The sequence below is a fragment of the Marmota marmota genome, unplaced genomic scaffold, assembly GCF_001458135.2.
Source record: "Marmota marmota marmota unplaced genomic scaffold, marMar, whole genome shotgun sequence".
In the NCBI taxonomy this organism is placed as follows: domain Eukaryota; kingdom Metazoa; phylum Chordata; class Mammalia; order Rodentia; family Sciuridae; genus Marmota; species Marmota marmota.
The window spans coordinates 31,340,267-31,358,013 of NW_026000016.1; the positions used below are offsets into that span (position 1 = coordinate 31,340,267).

Below are 17,747 nucleotides of genomic sequence, written 5' to 3' on the forward strand. Positions count from 1 at the left end.
TGGACTTTTTCACAGTAACAATGACAATGTCACCATCTTTATCTCTACTATTGGTGACAATAACCATACCACCACGCTGCTTTATGAGGCAATAACTTGGTTTCCTCATTTATCCACTCAGGAACTGGATTATTACCTCATAAAACAGTGTGATTGTACAATTATCAATTAAATCCTGGCTTGTTGAGTCTCTTACAAAAAAAATCCCTTTTCCTAATAGTAGTTGGCCTTAATTCCTTGTGTCTGAATTCATGGAACTTTGCCTGGCAAGATTATATTTTTTGCACTGATTATCTATTATCTGATTATTATTATTATGTTTTGTCTTGAAGCTGTTGCACACGGCTAAATCCCAAGACCTGTCTTATGTTGTAAAAGGACTAAAGCCTTATGGGATATACAAGTTTACTGTTTCTCTCTGCAATTCAATTGGTTGTGTAACCAGTGCTTCAGGAGCAGGACAAACTTTAGCAGCAGGTAAGCGAGTTTTAATGGCGATGTAAAAATAGATCATATATTTATAAACAAATATCTACAAACTTTCTCTGCTTTGGACTTAATATTTGCAGCTTTTGTCCCCTAAAGCATTCTTTTCCGAACTGATTGCTATCTACCTTAATATTTTTAAAACAAAAAAATAAAAGTTAAGCTTAAGAGGTGCCTAGGAGCTGTGCCCTAAGAGCTACAATTGATTCTGAGTGGGAGAAGCTGCAGGGCTCAGCCACAAGCCTGGATCCTAGAATGTACAGTTAAGAGGAGAGCTCAGAAGGCTTCCTGTGAGGGCTTCAGCATACTTCTTCCCTCAGACCTAACATATGTTTTGTGGGGTTGGGTCTACCCACTCTTGTCCCATGGGGATATCCAGGAATTAGTGGGTTGCCTTCAGATCATGTTTTGTCCTTATTGGATAGGCAGGTGTTACTTATTATTTGATTTATAATTAATAAGCTCCTACATTTATGAAATTTAAAAAGGAACTTATTGTCAAGTACAATCCTTATCAGAAATAGTGTGGATCATTTTTGCCTGCTTCACTTTAGAACCATATGGATTTATATAAACTTTGATTATATGTGTCACTAGTACCTGTATAATCCGATGACTTAGCATTCTTAGCATATTTGCAAATCAAACCTTCTCTGTCAGCAATTCCATAAGGCTCAGTTTCTCTTGAAGAAGTGTCTAGAGGTAGGAAGGTTAAAAGACTCCTGGATATACAGATATAAGCATCTATTTAAATCAAGTATTTCCTAGACCTCATTCCTAAATATCTTCATCCTATTATTAGTGGGTATAATTCTATTCTATATAAACTCCATACCTTAGTTTTTCAACTCAAAAAATTAAGATAATGTATTTTGTAGGAGTTTTACAAGAATTAGAAAAGTTAATATATATAAAATAATTAAAACATTCTCATTACAGTGTAACTTCTCAATAAAATTGGATATGATTGTTGTCATACTATTATACAATGTTTTTATCAATGGATAAATGTTATGGAATTTCTAGCACTATCAAAATCAAGAAGTTTATTATACAAGTTTAATTTTATAATATTATAGCATATATGCAACAATGGAGAGTTTTAAAACCAAGTCTATTGCAAAAACAAACTTTAGGAAGAAAAAGTCTGAAAGCATTGTATTATTTCTGCAAGAAGTGTATCATTATCATGTGCATCTCAAAAATTTGCCCCCAAACTACTAGTTTCAAATTTATTATTTTCTGTACAATTATTAATATGCCCTAAACAAGTCTTGTGACGGCTCTCAATCAGTGAGCATCTATGTATTATAGGGAATTCAAAGATAATCTACACAGTGCTGGGGTGGAGGAGTCAACACTTAACAAGTAGGATTAATACCATGGAAGGGTATTAATCCTAATTAATCTAAGATCTATCAGAAAGACTAAAAGAAAGCTATGGGAACAGAAAATGGGAAAAAAGGTTTTGATTTGGGATATTGTAAATTGTCTCATAAAATTATGCTAGAGAGGGACTGAATGACTGGCAAAGATTTTTGCAAGAATTTACTGAACACAACCATGTTCCTGTCAGTATCTTAGAAGCCGGCACTGTCCCAGGTACTGCTGTGATGAAAGCTGGGGTTAATGAAGACTTCTCTTGCAGTAAAATATAGAATAAATAAGAAGAAAGGGTGTGAATAGAGTCTGGTAGTCTTTTCTAAGAGGCAATGATGAAATAAATCAGATGAGTAGAAGTGAAAATTTTAAAAAGGGAATGGAGTCCTATCATAGAGAAGAAATCCATGGGTTGATAAAAGGGAAGACTAGAGGGTGATGGTAAATATGGTAGCCCTCTAATTAGGATGGCCAGAGCAGAAGCCAGAAAGTAAAGGATTGAGTAGTGGCAAGAAAAGATGATGGGAAATTTCAGATGCGTGGTTCTTTGATTTTCACCAAAGTTTTCCATCTACTCAGTTTCCATTAGAAAAAAAAATTGCATTGACTTTTGTTTCCGTTTGAAATCCTTTCTTTCCTAAAGGAGAAATTATTTTAGTGATTTTCTAGGGTAGGGTGGGAGTTGGTTTTATTGTTCATTTGATTTTTGTCTTTTGTTTGTTGTTGTTGTTGTTGTCATTTATTTTATTCTTATGCAAGACATTCAACCTAGGGCAAAAGTTTGTTTTAATCCCTTAGTATATTTTATGGGAACTCTCTGACCCTTTGTCTTCTAAGAAGAAAATAACGTCACTTACATGGCAGTAGAAGGGAAATAACCTGTCCTATACTTTACTGTACAATACGCCATTTTCAGGTAGCTTTAGGTCAGTGAAAAGGAACTTACTTGTTTTGTTTTTAATTATAAGGAAACCCCCACCAAATATAGATTCAGTATCCTTATCCCTCCTTTATTTACAGTACGTGAGTAATCTTTTTTTTCTAAAAATTTCCCAAGATTAAACATCTGGATAGAATTCATGGAAATTATGTCATAGAAATAAATGATGTGGATGCCTGTTCTTTTGAATAATCAACAAATTTGTTGTAGGAAAGGAATGAAAGTTGACTTTCAGTTGCTTCTAGTAATAACATTGCAATTGGGAGGTATATATTATTCCAGCAAACTTCAATGGACTTGAGGGAAGTTAAAATCTTAAATCTAATATAGTAATATGAGCTCATTATCAGAGATGAAAAGAGGCTAGCAACCATCCAAAATTTTTGAAAAAGAGCATTGCAAATTAGAAGTGATCTTTAACCTTTTAGAAGCATTGAATCTTGGAAAATAAATGTTTCCTCATTAAATTTTGATCATAAAATTAAAAAGATATTTGTAAAGTTTTATCTGGCTGTTTCATTAAAAAATTTGAGAATTATAATTAGCTCTTTTTTGTTTTAAATATTTTATTCCTACTGCCTTTGGTTAGAATGGGTCCATTGTGTCCCAGGTATTGTATTGCTCTCTCTTGATTTTGATGCTAGTGACAAAGTCTGAGAACTGACTTACTGAAGGTATTCTTCCAGGAATAGCTAGTGTCTCACCTTTGCAAAAATCTCAAAATATTGCAGCTTCATATTTGTTTCTAGTTGTATGAGTGTGAAGGTCTGATGAAGTGGGCCCTCTGAAATTTTTTATTATGCTTTTTCTTAAAAATTATCCATTTAATTTAGGAAATTTGTTGTATTTTCACTTTTTTCAAATGGAGTCCACTTTACACCTTCTTTTTAAGAAATTCCTTTTGGAGATTCATTCCTGAAGGAATAACATGATATTTCTTTCACCTGTCAAAAATTGACCTCTAATTCTCTGAGCTTAGGAGTGCCCATCTCCCATTAAGCAAATAATTAGTGGTGCATTAAGTTTTCACTCTGAATCCAAAGTGAAATGTATAGTCTGTTTGCCTCTGGGTTGAAAACACACATTGTTTTGCATGCAGGTACGTAAGTCTTTTCATTGGGAATAGGACCCAGAGTGATTAAACAAGCACTCTTAATATGTTAATTTATAATTTTAATTACAACAATCTTGTATATATAGTCATTAGTGAATACTAATATAAATATTTTTCTACCTTTTTATTCATAATGCATAAACCAATCATCCAGTTACTTCTCTGAGGTTGCCTGTTTTCGCTTCATAATACAATCTTTGTTCTTAGTTATGAATGCATTTTGTTCGTTCCTGTCTTGAATAATCCCTCATTAAGCTAGTCACTTTCTGCTCCATGCTAAAAAGGAAAAATTATCATGCAAATGTGGCATGCCATATTAAAAAGCACATTACCAAACACTTTTGTTGCTGTCCTTCAATTAGTTTCCCTTCTTTGAATTTAATTCCATTTGTTGTTAAACTACTGACTTGATGTATGGACTCATGAATCTGAGGCTGCTGCCAAGAAAGTGGTGGGAAAAAAAATCAAAGCCTCTTGGAAGAGCTGCAGAGGCGAGCTGAAATGAATTTGCTTCACCTTTGACAAGAACACTTGAACGGCACTGGAATCCTCTGATGATTCAACTTGGCTAATTATCCAATTATTTATTTCAAGAATAAAAGCAGCATTTTACAATTAGAGAAGTGTAAAGCAGCCTGAGAAATTTAGTAATGACAGATGACTTAAGTAACTTCTCAGATAAACAGTATCTGTGCAAAAACTTGTCTCACCAAGTCTTCTCAGGCAGCAGTTCTTGTGTCTTAGCATCAGTGAAACTGAGTGCACCGAAGGTTTTTTGTTTGTTTGTTTTGCTCTTTCAACAGAAATTATTTTACACTCATAACCACCATGTCAAATTTCCTTGGCTCTTAAGCAACATTTAAGTTGCATTTCTCTTGATTAAAAGCTTTTGGTTCAAAGCAATACTTTTTAATTGCCTAATGATATAAGTCAGTTCTTAGGAAAGAACCGCACATTTAGGAGTTCATTTGCAATATAACTGAAAAATTCATTGCATGGCAGTAAAACAATTTACTGTTAATTACAAGGAGAAGAATTTGCTGTAGCATGCTCACAGATTGCCATGAATCATGCAGCACTCCTAGAGATTTATAACAGATGTGTAAGTGGGATGAATTAGCAGGGTTTAATAACAGAGACACAAATCATGCAGACTTCAAGGAGCTTTAATTGATATACTAGAATGTGACGGGCATGAATCACTCAGCCATTCAACAGCACTGTAACATATGGTCAGCTCAATATGCTGCATCTTAAATCGGTTGGTGAGTCGTTGGTTGTCCCATATGGTGGAAGCAATATATTTTTCATGATTTAAAAAAAATACATCCATTTTTTAAAGAAATATGATTGCAAAGCATGTTTGTTATTGAACAGTCACCTGAATGCCAAATCGTTTTTGTTTTTTTATTGTTTTGCTTTTTAAATGATTCTTTTTTAAAAAACATGGCAGCTTCCCAAAATAAACAGGAAATACTACTTGTAATACCAGATAGCTGGAGGCATTATGGGAACCAGATCTATGCTTGTTGGCACACTTGACCCCCAGCAAGCCTATTGAAAGCACTGCTGATGCTGTCTGTGATTGTCAGGGAAATCCTTCAGACTCAGGGAAACTAAACAAAATCAAAGGATGATGTCACTTTTGGAGAGTTTAGGAAGCCCAGCTTGCATTGAATGGGTGATCTCTACTTAGCAGGGTAAGAAAGTGGCTGTGATAATGCTGTGGCCCCTAATGTTACAATTGGATGCACCATTTTATTACTGATTCCTTAATTAAATGTTCAGTCCTTCAGGAGCATTCAAAAAAATAAACACTGGCACACAATCACACAGACAGTAGCACTGGTTCCATGTCATTCATGAAGAATTATTTCAGCGTTTGAGTACAGGTATCCTAGTTGAAGACCATAATTGGTAGTGTGCAAACATGTTTTTATTGGAACTGGAATCTGGCAGCTTTCAGAAAAGCTTTTGCAGCATTAGTAAATCTGACAGACTTGAAAAAGGAATATTGCAGCCTTAGAACTGTGGCTGCCAGGATTTAATGTCAACAATTAAAATTTATTTTGATCCTTACCTAGTGTTTATTACTATTTGTATACACAACAGACCTTACTAATACAGAGATGCACTATTAGATGGAATTACCATCTGTTCAGAGTGAAATGCTGGCATCTGTCTTAGATGCTAAAACTAAAATGATATTATTTCTAACAAAACAAAATTAACTGCTTTTTACTCACCGACTTTAATTTTGAGTGTGTAAATGTACCCAAGGAAAGTGTGTTTTTGTGAAACACATAATGACCTTGGTCATCAGGTCTGCTTTGTCAGGGTGTCTATTGGCCTTTTTGTCTTTGAGGAATGGCATTCAGAAATCAAATTTTAAAAACACAGTCTTAGTTTTGTAATGGACTATATGTACATTCTATAATAAGGCATTAAAACAATGCAATTAAAATATGTAAAAATTGACTGAATCAGAGAGGCTCTCCTTTGCAAAATATTTTGACAGATGTGCCCTAAAAACTGTAAGGAAAGAAATTAACCAGGCAAAAATTCATCTGAACAAAGTTGCTATAGGTCCCACAGTGACACCTTTAGGAAAATATAAACTGAATCTTCTCTGTTAGGCTATTTAAAATTTTCTCTCACACTGACATATATAAAAGATTTACATTCAGCACCTCTCAGGTTTTTTTTTTTTTTTTTTTGAAAGCCTAAGTATCCTATTAAAAAAAGGTCTCTAGCTTTTTGAAGTTAGAGAATTTGGAAGATCAAGGACAATGGTAGTTCCCATGCTGATGTTAGATCACTGATGGTACTTTCTGAGAAGCCAGACTTCAATTCTATATATCACAAAATAATAAATTGTGTGACACCAGCATTTAATGCATGTACACAGTGCATTAACTGTAACTGTAGTACATTTATTTGTGCTGGAGGAGACTTGAAAATGATTAAAAAATCAATACTTTGCTGTCAGAGAAGCAAGTGTTACGATGCATTTAAGTAGTTAATTGCATAAGCCCCATAAAAGCTTCAAGTTTGGGTAGCAAGGATGCCATAATTACAGTCCAAGCAACTACCTTTTATTAATGGTGGACTTTAGGGAATGGTGGTTGCTGTCATCACTGCTACTATACATGCAGTTCAGAAATAATGGATCCCCTTCTCTCTTCACCTATAGGATGCTACTTAGGTACATACAGATCATCAATTATCACCAAAATGGTAATGAGTTAAGGTAGTCTTTGTTTAACAGGCTCACTTAAGTTCTTTAAAAGTATTGCCTTTGTAGCCTTTCTTTATTTGAGGGAACACATAGACCAATCCTAACATTTGTATTTCATACTTGGGTAAAGAAACAGTGGCTGAAAGCTGAGGGAATAAGCCAGAGGGTTCCTGCAGGCTTCCTCAAGGATTAAGGAGATCAGTATGCCCTGCACCCCTTTGTGGTTTACAAACTGAGAAACACTAGTTTTAAAATGTTCTTTCATAAAATTTGAAACTAGAGATCCTAGACACAACCAGATCTGTCACTGCTTAAAAAATGAGTTAACTGAGGAACAGAGAGATCAAATAATGGACTATTAGCCAATGTTCCTTAATTAGTGTCTTACAGAGCCAGTCTAGAACCTAAATTTTCTCCTTTTCAGGTTAGTCTCATTGAGTGTATCTACTCATGAATATGATTAGTGAACAGGAAATGGCAAATATATTTTGTTCTCTTAAGTCAGAAAATAGAGAGTCAATATGGCAATGTTGGGTGATCTCTGAGTTTGTGGGGAGAATCTCTTCCTCTTCTGGGTACTCATTACTGAGCAGTTACAGCTGGGAACTTGTCAGTTGGGAAACCATGACCTCTTCACCTGGATTTTTGTCTGCATCCTAGTCCCAGCACCCTCATGCAAGTATTCTGGCCCACCAGTTTGGCAAATTGCATTTCATGTCACATAGTGGTTCTACATCTTTGAGAGAAAGTCAAATTATTTTCTTTAGACAGGCGCCTAAGGTTGTGTTATGTTAATCTGCTTCCTACGTATCCCTGAAACATGGAAGGGCTAGTCACTTCTAGAATTCTGTTTTCATAATAGTAAGTGGATAACATTTCAACATAATGAATGACACAGTCATACAGTCTTCATAGACAACAAATTCTTCCCTGAAAACAAATGTAGAGATTTGATTACAAAGACCTGTGTATCAGTAAGAGTGTCTGCCTAGTTTTTATCCTATAATGCTCAAAACTCACACTACATAAATTTTGCAAGTGCAAATTTATTCATTACAATATGCCATTAATCAGATTATAAAGTAATAAATGCTGCATAAAGAAGTAGATTACCAGAACATTTTATAAAAGTATCTTTATAAATAGGAGAGATTGACTAGAAATTGGATTACAGTGCAACTGAGAAAAAAATTACAAGAACACTTTAATTTCATTCCAAGTGAAAGCAAACATCATATATTATTTTTTGAAATGATAGATATTAAGGATGCATTTTATGTTTTACATTCATAATAGAATTTTCTAAGTAAATACAGATACATCTTAAATATAGGTAAATTGCTTTCTTTCACAATATGCAATTTGAAAGATGTGTTATTGATGAGTAGTAATATTGCCTTGTATTTGTATAGAAATTTGTTTTGTAAAACTAAAATAATCATGCATTTTTGTGGTAACAGATGTTATTGTCAAAATATTTTGCCCAAAATTTATCCTCATGTTGTTCATAGGAAAGCTTAGGCAGATATATAATTTTGTTATTTTTCTGAAATCTTTGCAGCATTGAAAATTTAAAAGTGAAATATAATTCTAAAAGTCTGCAGAGCCCTTCCTGTTATTTAATATTATCTCTTAATTTACTGTTTTATAATTAAGAAACGTTTAAAGGCCACATTTATTTGTATCTATAATCCCTTTGCTTTTTTATAATGTAACAAATAAGCCTTCATTACCTCAGTCTCTCTTGGTGATTCTGTGTGTATGTTGATGGTAGGGCTGGGCAGGGGGGCAGCAGGCCAGTCTAGTTTAACTGATTGACAACTTCACTTAATTCCTCCTTCTGGTCTTAGAGAAAAGAATGACTCAGCAGGGCACTCACCCTTTCAAACAGGCTAGTTGACTACTCCATGTGAAACTGTACAATACACCAGCTGGACTTTTAAAAATTTTTTTCTTAAGGAAAAGGATAAAATATGTCTAGTTCAACTCATTCTCTAGAGTTGACTTCCTAAGAACAGTGTAATTGCTTGGTGAGACTATTCCCCTGGGAATCGAAGGAAGTGCTCCACAACTTACTAGACTTGGAATAGTTGACATTAATTTGTGGACTGTCAGTGAAAGAGTGCCTTTATTGATTATAATCTTTTTGCCAAAATAAAAGCAAGTGCATGCTCTCACTTTTATTTTTTTTTAATTTTTTTTATTATTGGTTGTTCAAAACATTACATAGTTCTTGATATATCATATTTCACACTTTGATTCGAGTGGGTTATGAACTCCCATTTTTACCCCGTATACAAATTGCAGAATCACATTAGTTACACATCCATTGATTTACATATTGCCATACTAGTGTCTGTTGTATTAGGAAAGGCATGTTCTCACTTTTAGGAGGTTGTCTTTTAAAAAGCAACTACAGAGTTGCTGGAATCCCTTTAGATTTTTGACTCTCAATTTATATTTCTGATAAGAAGTGATTATGGGTTATGCTACAGAATTCTGAATAGTATGGTGGTTCAGAACTTCATTGCTGTCCTCATTCAGTTAGAGTAAAGTTGTACTGAGTGTCAAACAAGGGTCACCTTGAGGATGAGAGTGCTCTTTTCAAACAACGAAACTCTTCCATCATTAAAAAGTGCAGAAGGCCCATTGATGCTTCCTTTAAATATTCAGTTCAAATGAAATTAATCTAGAATGTTTTCAGTATTAGGGAAAGTTCTATTGGGCTAGATGGAATTTTTCAAATTGAAAAGTTCAGCACCCTAATCCCAGAACACTATTCAATTTCTGGAGTCCAGAAAATAGAAGAACTCAAAATATCATTTTTTGTGTTTCTAAAAAGTTAAAAATTAAAAATAAATTATGTAGTTGTTTCTTCACTTGCATCTTTGAGCCCAGGACTGAGAAATCTTGGGTAACCCTCTTTCTTTGGTTAAGCTCATAACCAAGGTAGCAATAAACCAGAGTGCTTAAGTCTAGGGCTTTGAAATCAGAAGGCTGCAGGCTGAGTTCTGCCTCTGTTCCTTCTCAGCTGTGTCCATTTAAGCAAGTTAGTTAATCTGACCCTCAGTTTTCTCTCCTATAACATGGAAATAAAAATAACATCTAATTTATAGGCTTGCTCTGAAAATTCAATGAGGTATTGGGCACAAGATGCAACAGAGTGCCCTGATGAAATTTTAATACAATGGTGGAATTCCAAACTCTGATGACAATCTTAGCGGGAGAAGAAGTTTCTGGATGGTTTATCTTTTTATTTTGTTTTGGATTATTTTGAAGTGGGATGACAGCCTGCAGAATGAAATCTTTGAGAACCCACTATTTAGCTGCTTTTTGGCACAGAATACTAGGAGAAGTCATGCATATAATTTATAGATTTATACATATATAAAAATATCACATGGGTTTCAGAGGCAGAAGATGAACAGGATTGTTAATTATCTTTCTAAGTTAATGAACTTTTTCTTCAGTGCCTCTTCTTCTTGACTAAAAGTTAAAATAGAATCACAAGTAATTATTTCTCTTTTAGAAAGCTGGCCAAAGTCTAAAAGGTAATACATAATAATTTAAACTGTTTTAAGGTAGGTTTCCTTTCATGATTGCAGGGTTCTTATATTTATATCATTTTGATTTATGTTTATTGAAACAGGCCATGCCTCAGTGTCAATAAGGCTATGTTAACACAAGTCTAAATTAAAAGTTCACAGCCTTTTTAGGTGTTATTTTTAAGTAGGCTTGCTCTTCACTTTCACCTATCAAATCCAGCCAACACACTTAGCATAAGAAAAAATCTCAGCCCACTAACTCAACTGTTCAAAGAAACAAAAGAATCAAAACACAAGCACATTAGCCACAATTTTCAGTGGCTCAGGTGATCCTCTTATTCCCTTTGTAGAGAAAATCTTAATCTCTGTTTCTTTTAGAATTTCTTTGGAACTCCCAAGAATTGCCTGTGTCCCAGGATCTTGAAGCATGCCAGGCCCCAAGGTATTTGAGGGCACTGGGAACTTGCTGCTCTATGTCTGAGGTCACTGCTGATGACCAGGCATTGTTGCTTCAGGGACAGCAGTGCTCCTGACTGCTTCAGGACTTGAGGCTGCCCAGAGTCTGTTGTGCCTGGACCAGAGTTTGTCAACTGCTGACGTACAAATGCTCTATTTGGTTTTCAGAGTGGTTTTCTACTTGTTTGTTTGTTTTGATTTATATCACTACTAAGCTTGACAAAAATCAGAAAATTGTATATGAAATGGCTTTCTGACCGAAGAAGATATAGATTGGGCAAATAAGTGTATGACAAGATGCTCCACATCATATGTTTTGAGGAAAGTGAAAATTGAAACAAGGAGGCAGCACAATACATTCCTTTCAATGGTCAAAATCTGGAACACTGACAAGACCAAGGGCTTCTGAGGATGTGGGGAAACAGGAACTCTCATTTATTGTTTGTGGGAATGCAGAACGGAACTTTGGAAGACAGCTTGACAGTTTCTGCCACAACTAAACATAGTCTTACCATATGATCCAGCCATTCTGCTTGTTTGGAATTTCCCCAAAGATGTTGAAATATTGCATCTACACAAAAAGTTGCAAATGCATGTTTATAGCAGTTTTATGAATGTTGAAACTTTGGACTCAAGATATTTTTTCAGTAGATAAATAAATAAACTGTATATACAAACAATGGAGTATTGTAAATATTATTAATTTGGGTTATCAATCATGAAGAAAATCTTACATGCATATTAATGAAAGAAGTCACTTAAAAAGACTACATACTGTGTGATCCCAATATGTAACCTTTTGGAAAAGGCAAAATAAGCAAATAAATATTTAAGAGAGTAAAGTGATGAATGGTTGATAGGGGTTAGTGATGGAGCATGAATGGCAGGCACAGAGGGATTTGGGGGCAGTAAAAACACTGTAGGATACTATAAGAATGGATACAGGTCATTATACTTTTGTTCAAGCCCTTAGAATTTACTAAACCAAGAGTGAATCTTAAGGTAAAGGATGGAATTTGTGTGATAATGATGTGCCTATGTAGGCTCATCAGTTGTAATAAACCACTCTGGTGAGAGATACTGGTAATGAGAGAGGCTGTGCGGGGGCATGAGATATGCCATAACACTCTGTCATTTCCTCTCGATTTTGCTGTGAATGTACAACCACTCCAAAAATTAAAGTCTTAAAAAATTACTTTCTGACTCCTTAAAAAACAACAACAACAACAACAATAACAACAACAACAACAAAATGATCTCAGAGATGTGGTATCCTAGGTTCACTCTTCCTCTGTTACCCAATTGTTTTGCACAAATTAGTGACAGTTCACCCTGCCCAATTCTTCTCAGACCCTACTCTTATTTCCCCAATAGTCCATTTCAAACACATGCTCACATAGCACATTGAATAGCTATAGTACCTCTATGAATTGTAGCACCAAGTTGATGAAATGTTAAATCAAGGGACTCTGTCTTTTGTGATCAGAACTAGCCTTTGGCTGCAGGCCTCACTGGGGAATTCTGTAGCTTCTAGGTAAGGCAGCTCCCACTCAGCCAAAGGGAATTCTGAAAAGCAGGGGTCAGTCTATGAGCCAGTGAAGGCTAAAAGGTGCAAAAGCTAAGGCAACGGAATACATGCATGCTAAATGGACTCTAGATGGGACATGAGCAGTGGCTACTATAATCTAGTATTTATTTAGAAAAAAATTGAGAATTACTTTCAAGAAAAATCAATCTTGGAAGTTTTTGATTAAGAATTTTTAGTCATTTAAGTTGTGTTTAGTCACACTGGATATAAACCATGTTGTATTGTCAGTTCTTAGAACCATGTAGATACTTGTGACCACAACTGATTGGATTTTGAGTGTGATGTACACAAGTGCATGCACTGTACATATGTGTGAATATTTGTGTCTAGAGATAGAAACCAGATTCTTGAATGTAACACAAATTTTCTGATATTTAGCACCTGCCCTCCTGAGGCCTCCTGTGGTTAAAGGAATTAATGGCACCACGATTCACGTGAGGTGGTTTCTACCTGAAGAAGTAAATGGTCCCTCTCCTCTATACCAGCTGGAAAGGAGAGAGTCATCCCTACCAGCTCCCATGGCCACCATGATGAAAGGAATCCGTTTCACAGGAAATGGATATTGTAAATTCCCCAGCACCACTCACCCAGTCGGTACAGACTTTACTGGTAAGAGTGTTTGACACTGCTTTATTTAAGAAGTGCCAAGCATGTTTTCTATTGTTTTGCTGTTTTCCATTATTTTCATATCCCTTTACAATGAATTTTAACTATACTATCATAAAAATAGAAATACCAATTCAGTCTTCTTATAACCATACACTGATTATGTCAACATGTCCATATTTTTAGTATTTGGGGGGGCAAAATGTGAGGTGAGTTAAAGAAAGATAAAAGCTGAGGAGAAGCAGCCTTATTGGACCAAATATGTACTGGAGATGACTCTAAAACATTATTAAGACAAAAATGTGTTTCTCGGAGTATCATTTACTGAACCTTGGGGGTGAATAGGTTGGAGAAATGCCCCATGCTATGTGAGCTTCTCAGTGTATATCAGGTCATTAAAGCTGTCTAAAAAGAAAGATAAGGAACCTTTAACTGTATCTGGGTAAACATTCTGACATATATTTGATGCAGTTTTTACATTTCTCATTTCCTCTCTATTTTTAATGAAACAACTATTAATATCCCATGTTTTGTGGAGCACATTGTAGGAAAACTAATTTCGGGGAAAAGAATCTTCTCTGGACCAGGACTATGGTGAAGCAAGGGAGGCTCTTGGCTCGGGCACAAAATTTTAAGGCACTAAAACACCCTGGACTAATATAAATAATATTTTAATGAAACATTTTAAAAAAATGAAAACCAATGTAAAAAAAATCCACAAGAAAATCTAAACAAAATTTTAAATAAAGCCAGGATTGGGCTCTGTACCTGTGTGACCCTGCCTCAGTTGCCTTATCCTACTTCTGGTCTTACTAGTACTATAATATTCTGGAAGCCCTATGGCCTCTGTGAATTACAGATCCTAACAGAACTATTCTAGAGTAATTCCAGAAAACTATAACTATTAATGATACATAGTTTACTTTTTAAATTTGTATTTGATTTTTGTCTTTTCTATTATTTTATGGAAAATATTGGCAAGCAGTTTGTTTTACCATGAGGCTGGCTATTGAGGTACATTTGTAATGGATCATGATTATATTATAGCTGAAATATAATGAGATTAATTCATGCTTAACTGTTTTCCCAGTTATATCAAAATCATCACTAAGTATTAGTAATTGAACTATTGAATTCTCCTGAAATGATCTACTTCTGCTTACTGTTCTTAAATGGCAAAAAGAAAAAAAGTAGGTATATAAAAAGTTATGCATAGATAATAATGAAACCCTTTTCTCTGATGGAAGTAGAAAGTAACTCCCTGGTTGAACATTTAGCTCATGATATGTTTCTTCAAGGAAATAGCATTTGTTTCTAGTCAGCAGGTTCTACTCTACATAGATGTCAGCTTGGAATTGCAGGCTAGCCAGCAGACAGATTTTTGATGGGATCACCTACTGTTGCTGCAGTGAAAGATAGAGTGGCCCGTCTACCGCTAATAAATTTAGTAGTCTTCAAGTCTCTCTGGCTGGCCTCATACTCTGAGGTTCACAGGCTAGGGGCAGATGCAGTGTCTGGGAAGTTTTCCAACTTCCTCTTTTAAAAAGTTAGGCCATAAACACGGGCCTCACTGAGTGGTATCCTTCTGTCTGTAATAAAGTGTCCAGCTACACAGAAAATATGCTTGGAGTACACATCAATTGAAGGGCGGGCAGACAAATCACAGTTTGGGCTCTAAGTACTCCCTAGAGCATCTGTGATTTCTGGAGAATATGATGTTCAACGATGCTCGGGCATATTCTAGGACATTGCTGATTTCCTTTGTATTGGTTGCCTTTCTTTACTTGTAAAGAAAGTAAAATAACTTGTAAAATAACCAGGTCTACTTTCAGTTGTTACTTGGATCCTTTTGTTTAACTGCCAGATTTGGTAAAATAGTTTTATTAAGAGGGCTCATGGCTTAACTAATCTCACATAATTAATGATTTAGGACATATTTTCGAAATTAACTTGGTAGCTCTGTGTAAGCTTGTATCTTTCCTAAAGAGAGAGGTAAGTTTATAAGAAGTCTTTTATATTTGTTTTGCTCATATGTATATTTTTTTCATTTCCCCCCACTTTATTGTTGCATTATAGTTGTACATACTTATGAGATTTGTTGTTACATGTTCATACATTCATGTAATATACAATATAACACTGCAATTTACTCAATGTCATGCCCAAGCACTTCCCCTGGACACCCAATGTTACCTTTCCCCTTTGATTTTTATGATTATTTTATATTGTTTCATTCAACCTCTCAGCCACCCTATAGAATAAGTATTTTCACCCTCAGAGTACATGAGGGAATGAGGCTTGAGAAAAAGGCTCGCTCATGGTACAGTAGTTACTGAATTCCATGGTTGAATCATGAATTGGACACTTCTGATTTAAATGCCAGGGCTGTGCTGCAGTGTGGAAGAGAGCTTTTAAGAACTGTTCTTAGGAAATTGTGCAATGACATGTTGAAAAAGTAATTCGTATGAATAGGAGGTGAAATAATTATCAAATATTTCATTCTCAACACTGCTAAGTGTTTTGGATCTGTTGTTAGTTTATATGCAGAAAACAGTAAGTAGAGTTAACATTATTTATCTTTCTATTTGTATTCCCAAAGATATTGGGGGATTTTTCTCCCACACCAATTAATTCCAGAATGCTTCTATAAGCTAGATTGTTATGTGAAAGAATCCATTCCTTTCCATTTACATAGTTTCCAGATTCTGAGAAAAATCTAATAAAATCTTGGCAACATCTAATATGATAAATTATATGTTAAACCTAAATTTATGATAAGTTGAGGTGTTCTTTATTTTGGATTATTTATTTAAAATCTCAGACATTAAAATGATTCATGAAATGTGAATGGAAATATCAATTAACAATCAAAGACAAATATTTGGTAGTGTATGTTATTATACATTTTTCAATAGGAAAAAAAAGTCAGATTTTGTCCATCAATGACAGGGTTTGTTCATATATTCATAATATATTTCATACTCATATTGAAAAATATGAGTAAATATCTCATATTTATATGAGATATAAATATCTCATTTCACTATTAGAAATGAATCTCGTATAACTGACTTATCTTTCATACCTGCTTTAAATATTTTTACCTTATAAAATATAATGATAACAATTCAAGCCTAAAATATAGAGGCTTCCAGAGAAAACCAACAAGTCACTATTAGAGGCAAACCAATCTGGATCTCAGCTGATTTCTCAGCCCAAATCCTCAAAGCTAAGAGGTCTTGAGATAATATATACTGATCTCTGAAAGAAAATGGATGCCAACCAAAAATACTATACCTAGAAAAATCAAGCTTCAGAATTGATGATGAAATAAAAACCTTCCATGATAAGCAAAAGTTAAAAAGAATACATGACTAGAAAGTCTACACTACAAAACATACTCAAATGTTTTATGAAGAAGAAATGAAAAATAAAAGTGAAAACCAGCAAAGGGAGAAACTATACTAGAATAATAGGCAATCAAAGGAGAAACTAATTTAAATTAAAAAACAGAAATAAAATGACAGGGAATAAAAATCATTTCTCAATAGTAACATTGAATGTAAATGGCCTAAACTCATCAATCAAAAGACATGGACTGGAAAATTGGATTAAAAAACCAAGACCCAATAATGCGCTGTCTCCAAGAGACTCACCTCATAGGCAAAGACATCCACAGATAAAAGGTAAAAGGATAGGATAAAAACATATCATTCCTATAGTATGCTCTTTTAAGGTCTTCAGGGAATAGTCCGAGAAGGGCAATAGCTGGGTCAAATGGTGGTTCCATTCCCAGCTTTCCCAGGAATCTCCATACTGCTTTTCAAATTGGCCGCACCAATTTGCAGTACCACCAGCAATGTACAAGTGTACCCTTTTCCCCACATCCTCACCAGCACTTGTTGTTGTTTGACTTCATAATGGCTGCCAATCTTACTGGAGTGAGATGGTATCTTAGGGTGGTTTTAATTTGCATTTCTCTGACTGCTAGAGATGGTGAGAATTTTTTCATGTACTTGTTGATTGATTGTATGTCCTCCTCTGAGAAGTGTCTGTTCAGGTCCTTGGCCCATTTGTCGATTGGGTTATTTGTTATTTTATTGTTTAATTTTTTGAGTTCTTTGTATACTCTGGATATGAGGGCTCTATCTGAAGTGTGAGGAGTAAAAGTTTGTTCCCAGGATGTAGGCTCCCTATTTACCTCTTTTATTGTTTCTCTTGCTGAGAAAATACTTTTTAGTTTAAGTAAGACCCATTTGTTGATTCTTGTTATTAACTCTTGTGCTATGGGTGTCCTATTAAGGAATTTGGAGCCCGACCCCACAATATGTAGATCGGAGCCAACTTTTTCTTCTATCAGATGCAGAATCTCTGATTTGATATCAAGCTCCATG

At 34.8% G+C, this 17,747-nt stretch overlaps 1 protein-coding gene across 1 annotated transcript in view; it reads left to right on the top strand.

Moving 5' to 3' along the window:
- The window catches only part of Ush2a (usherin), a 740,698-nt gene that overhangs the window by 242,848 nt on the left and 480,103 nt on the right, over positions 1 to 17,747 (top strand). The window contains exons 20-21 of the mRNA XM_015483330.2: positions 333 to 477; positions 13,126 to 13,356. Coding sequence (XP_015338816.1) covers positions 333 to 477; positions 13,126 to 13,356 — 376 coding nt within the window. The remainder of the gene's footprint in view (positions 1 to 332; positions 478 to 13,125; positions 13,357 to 17,747) is intronic.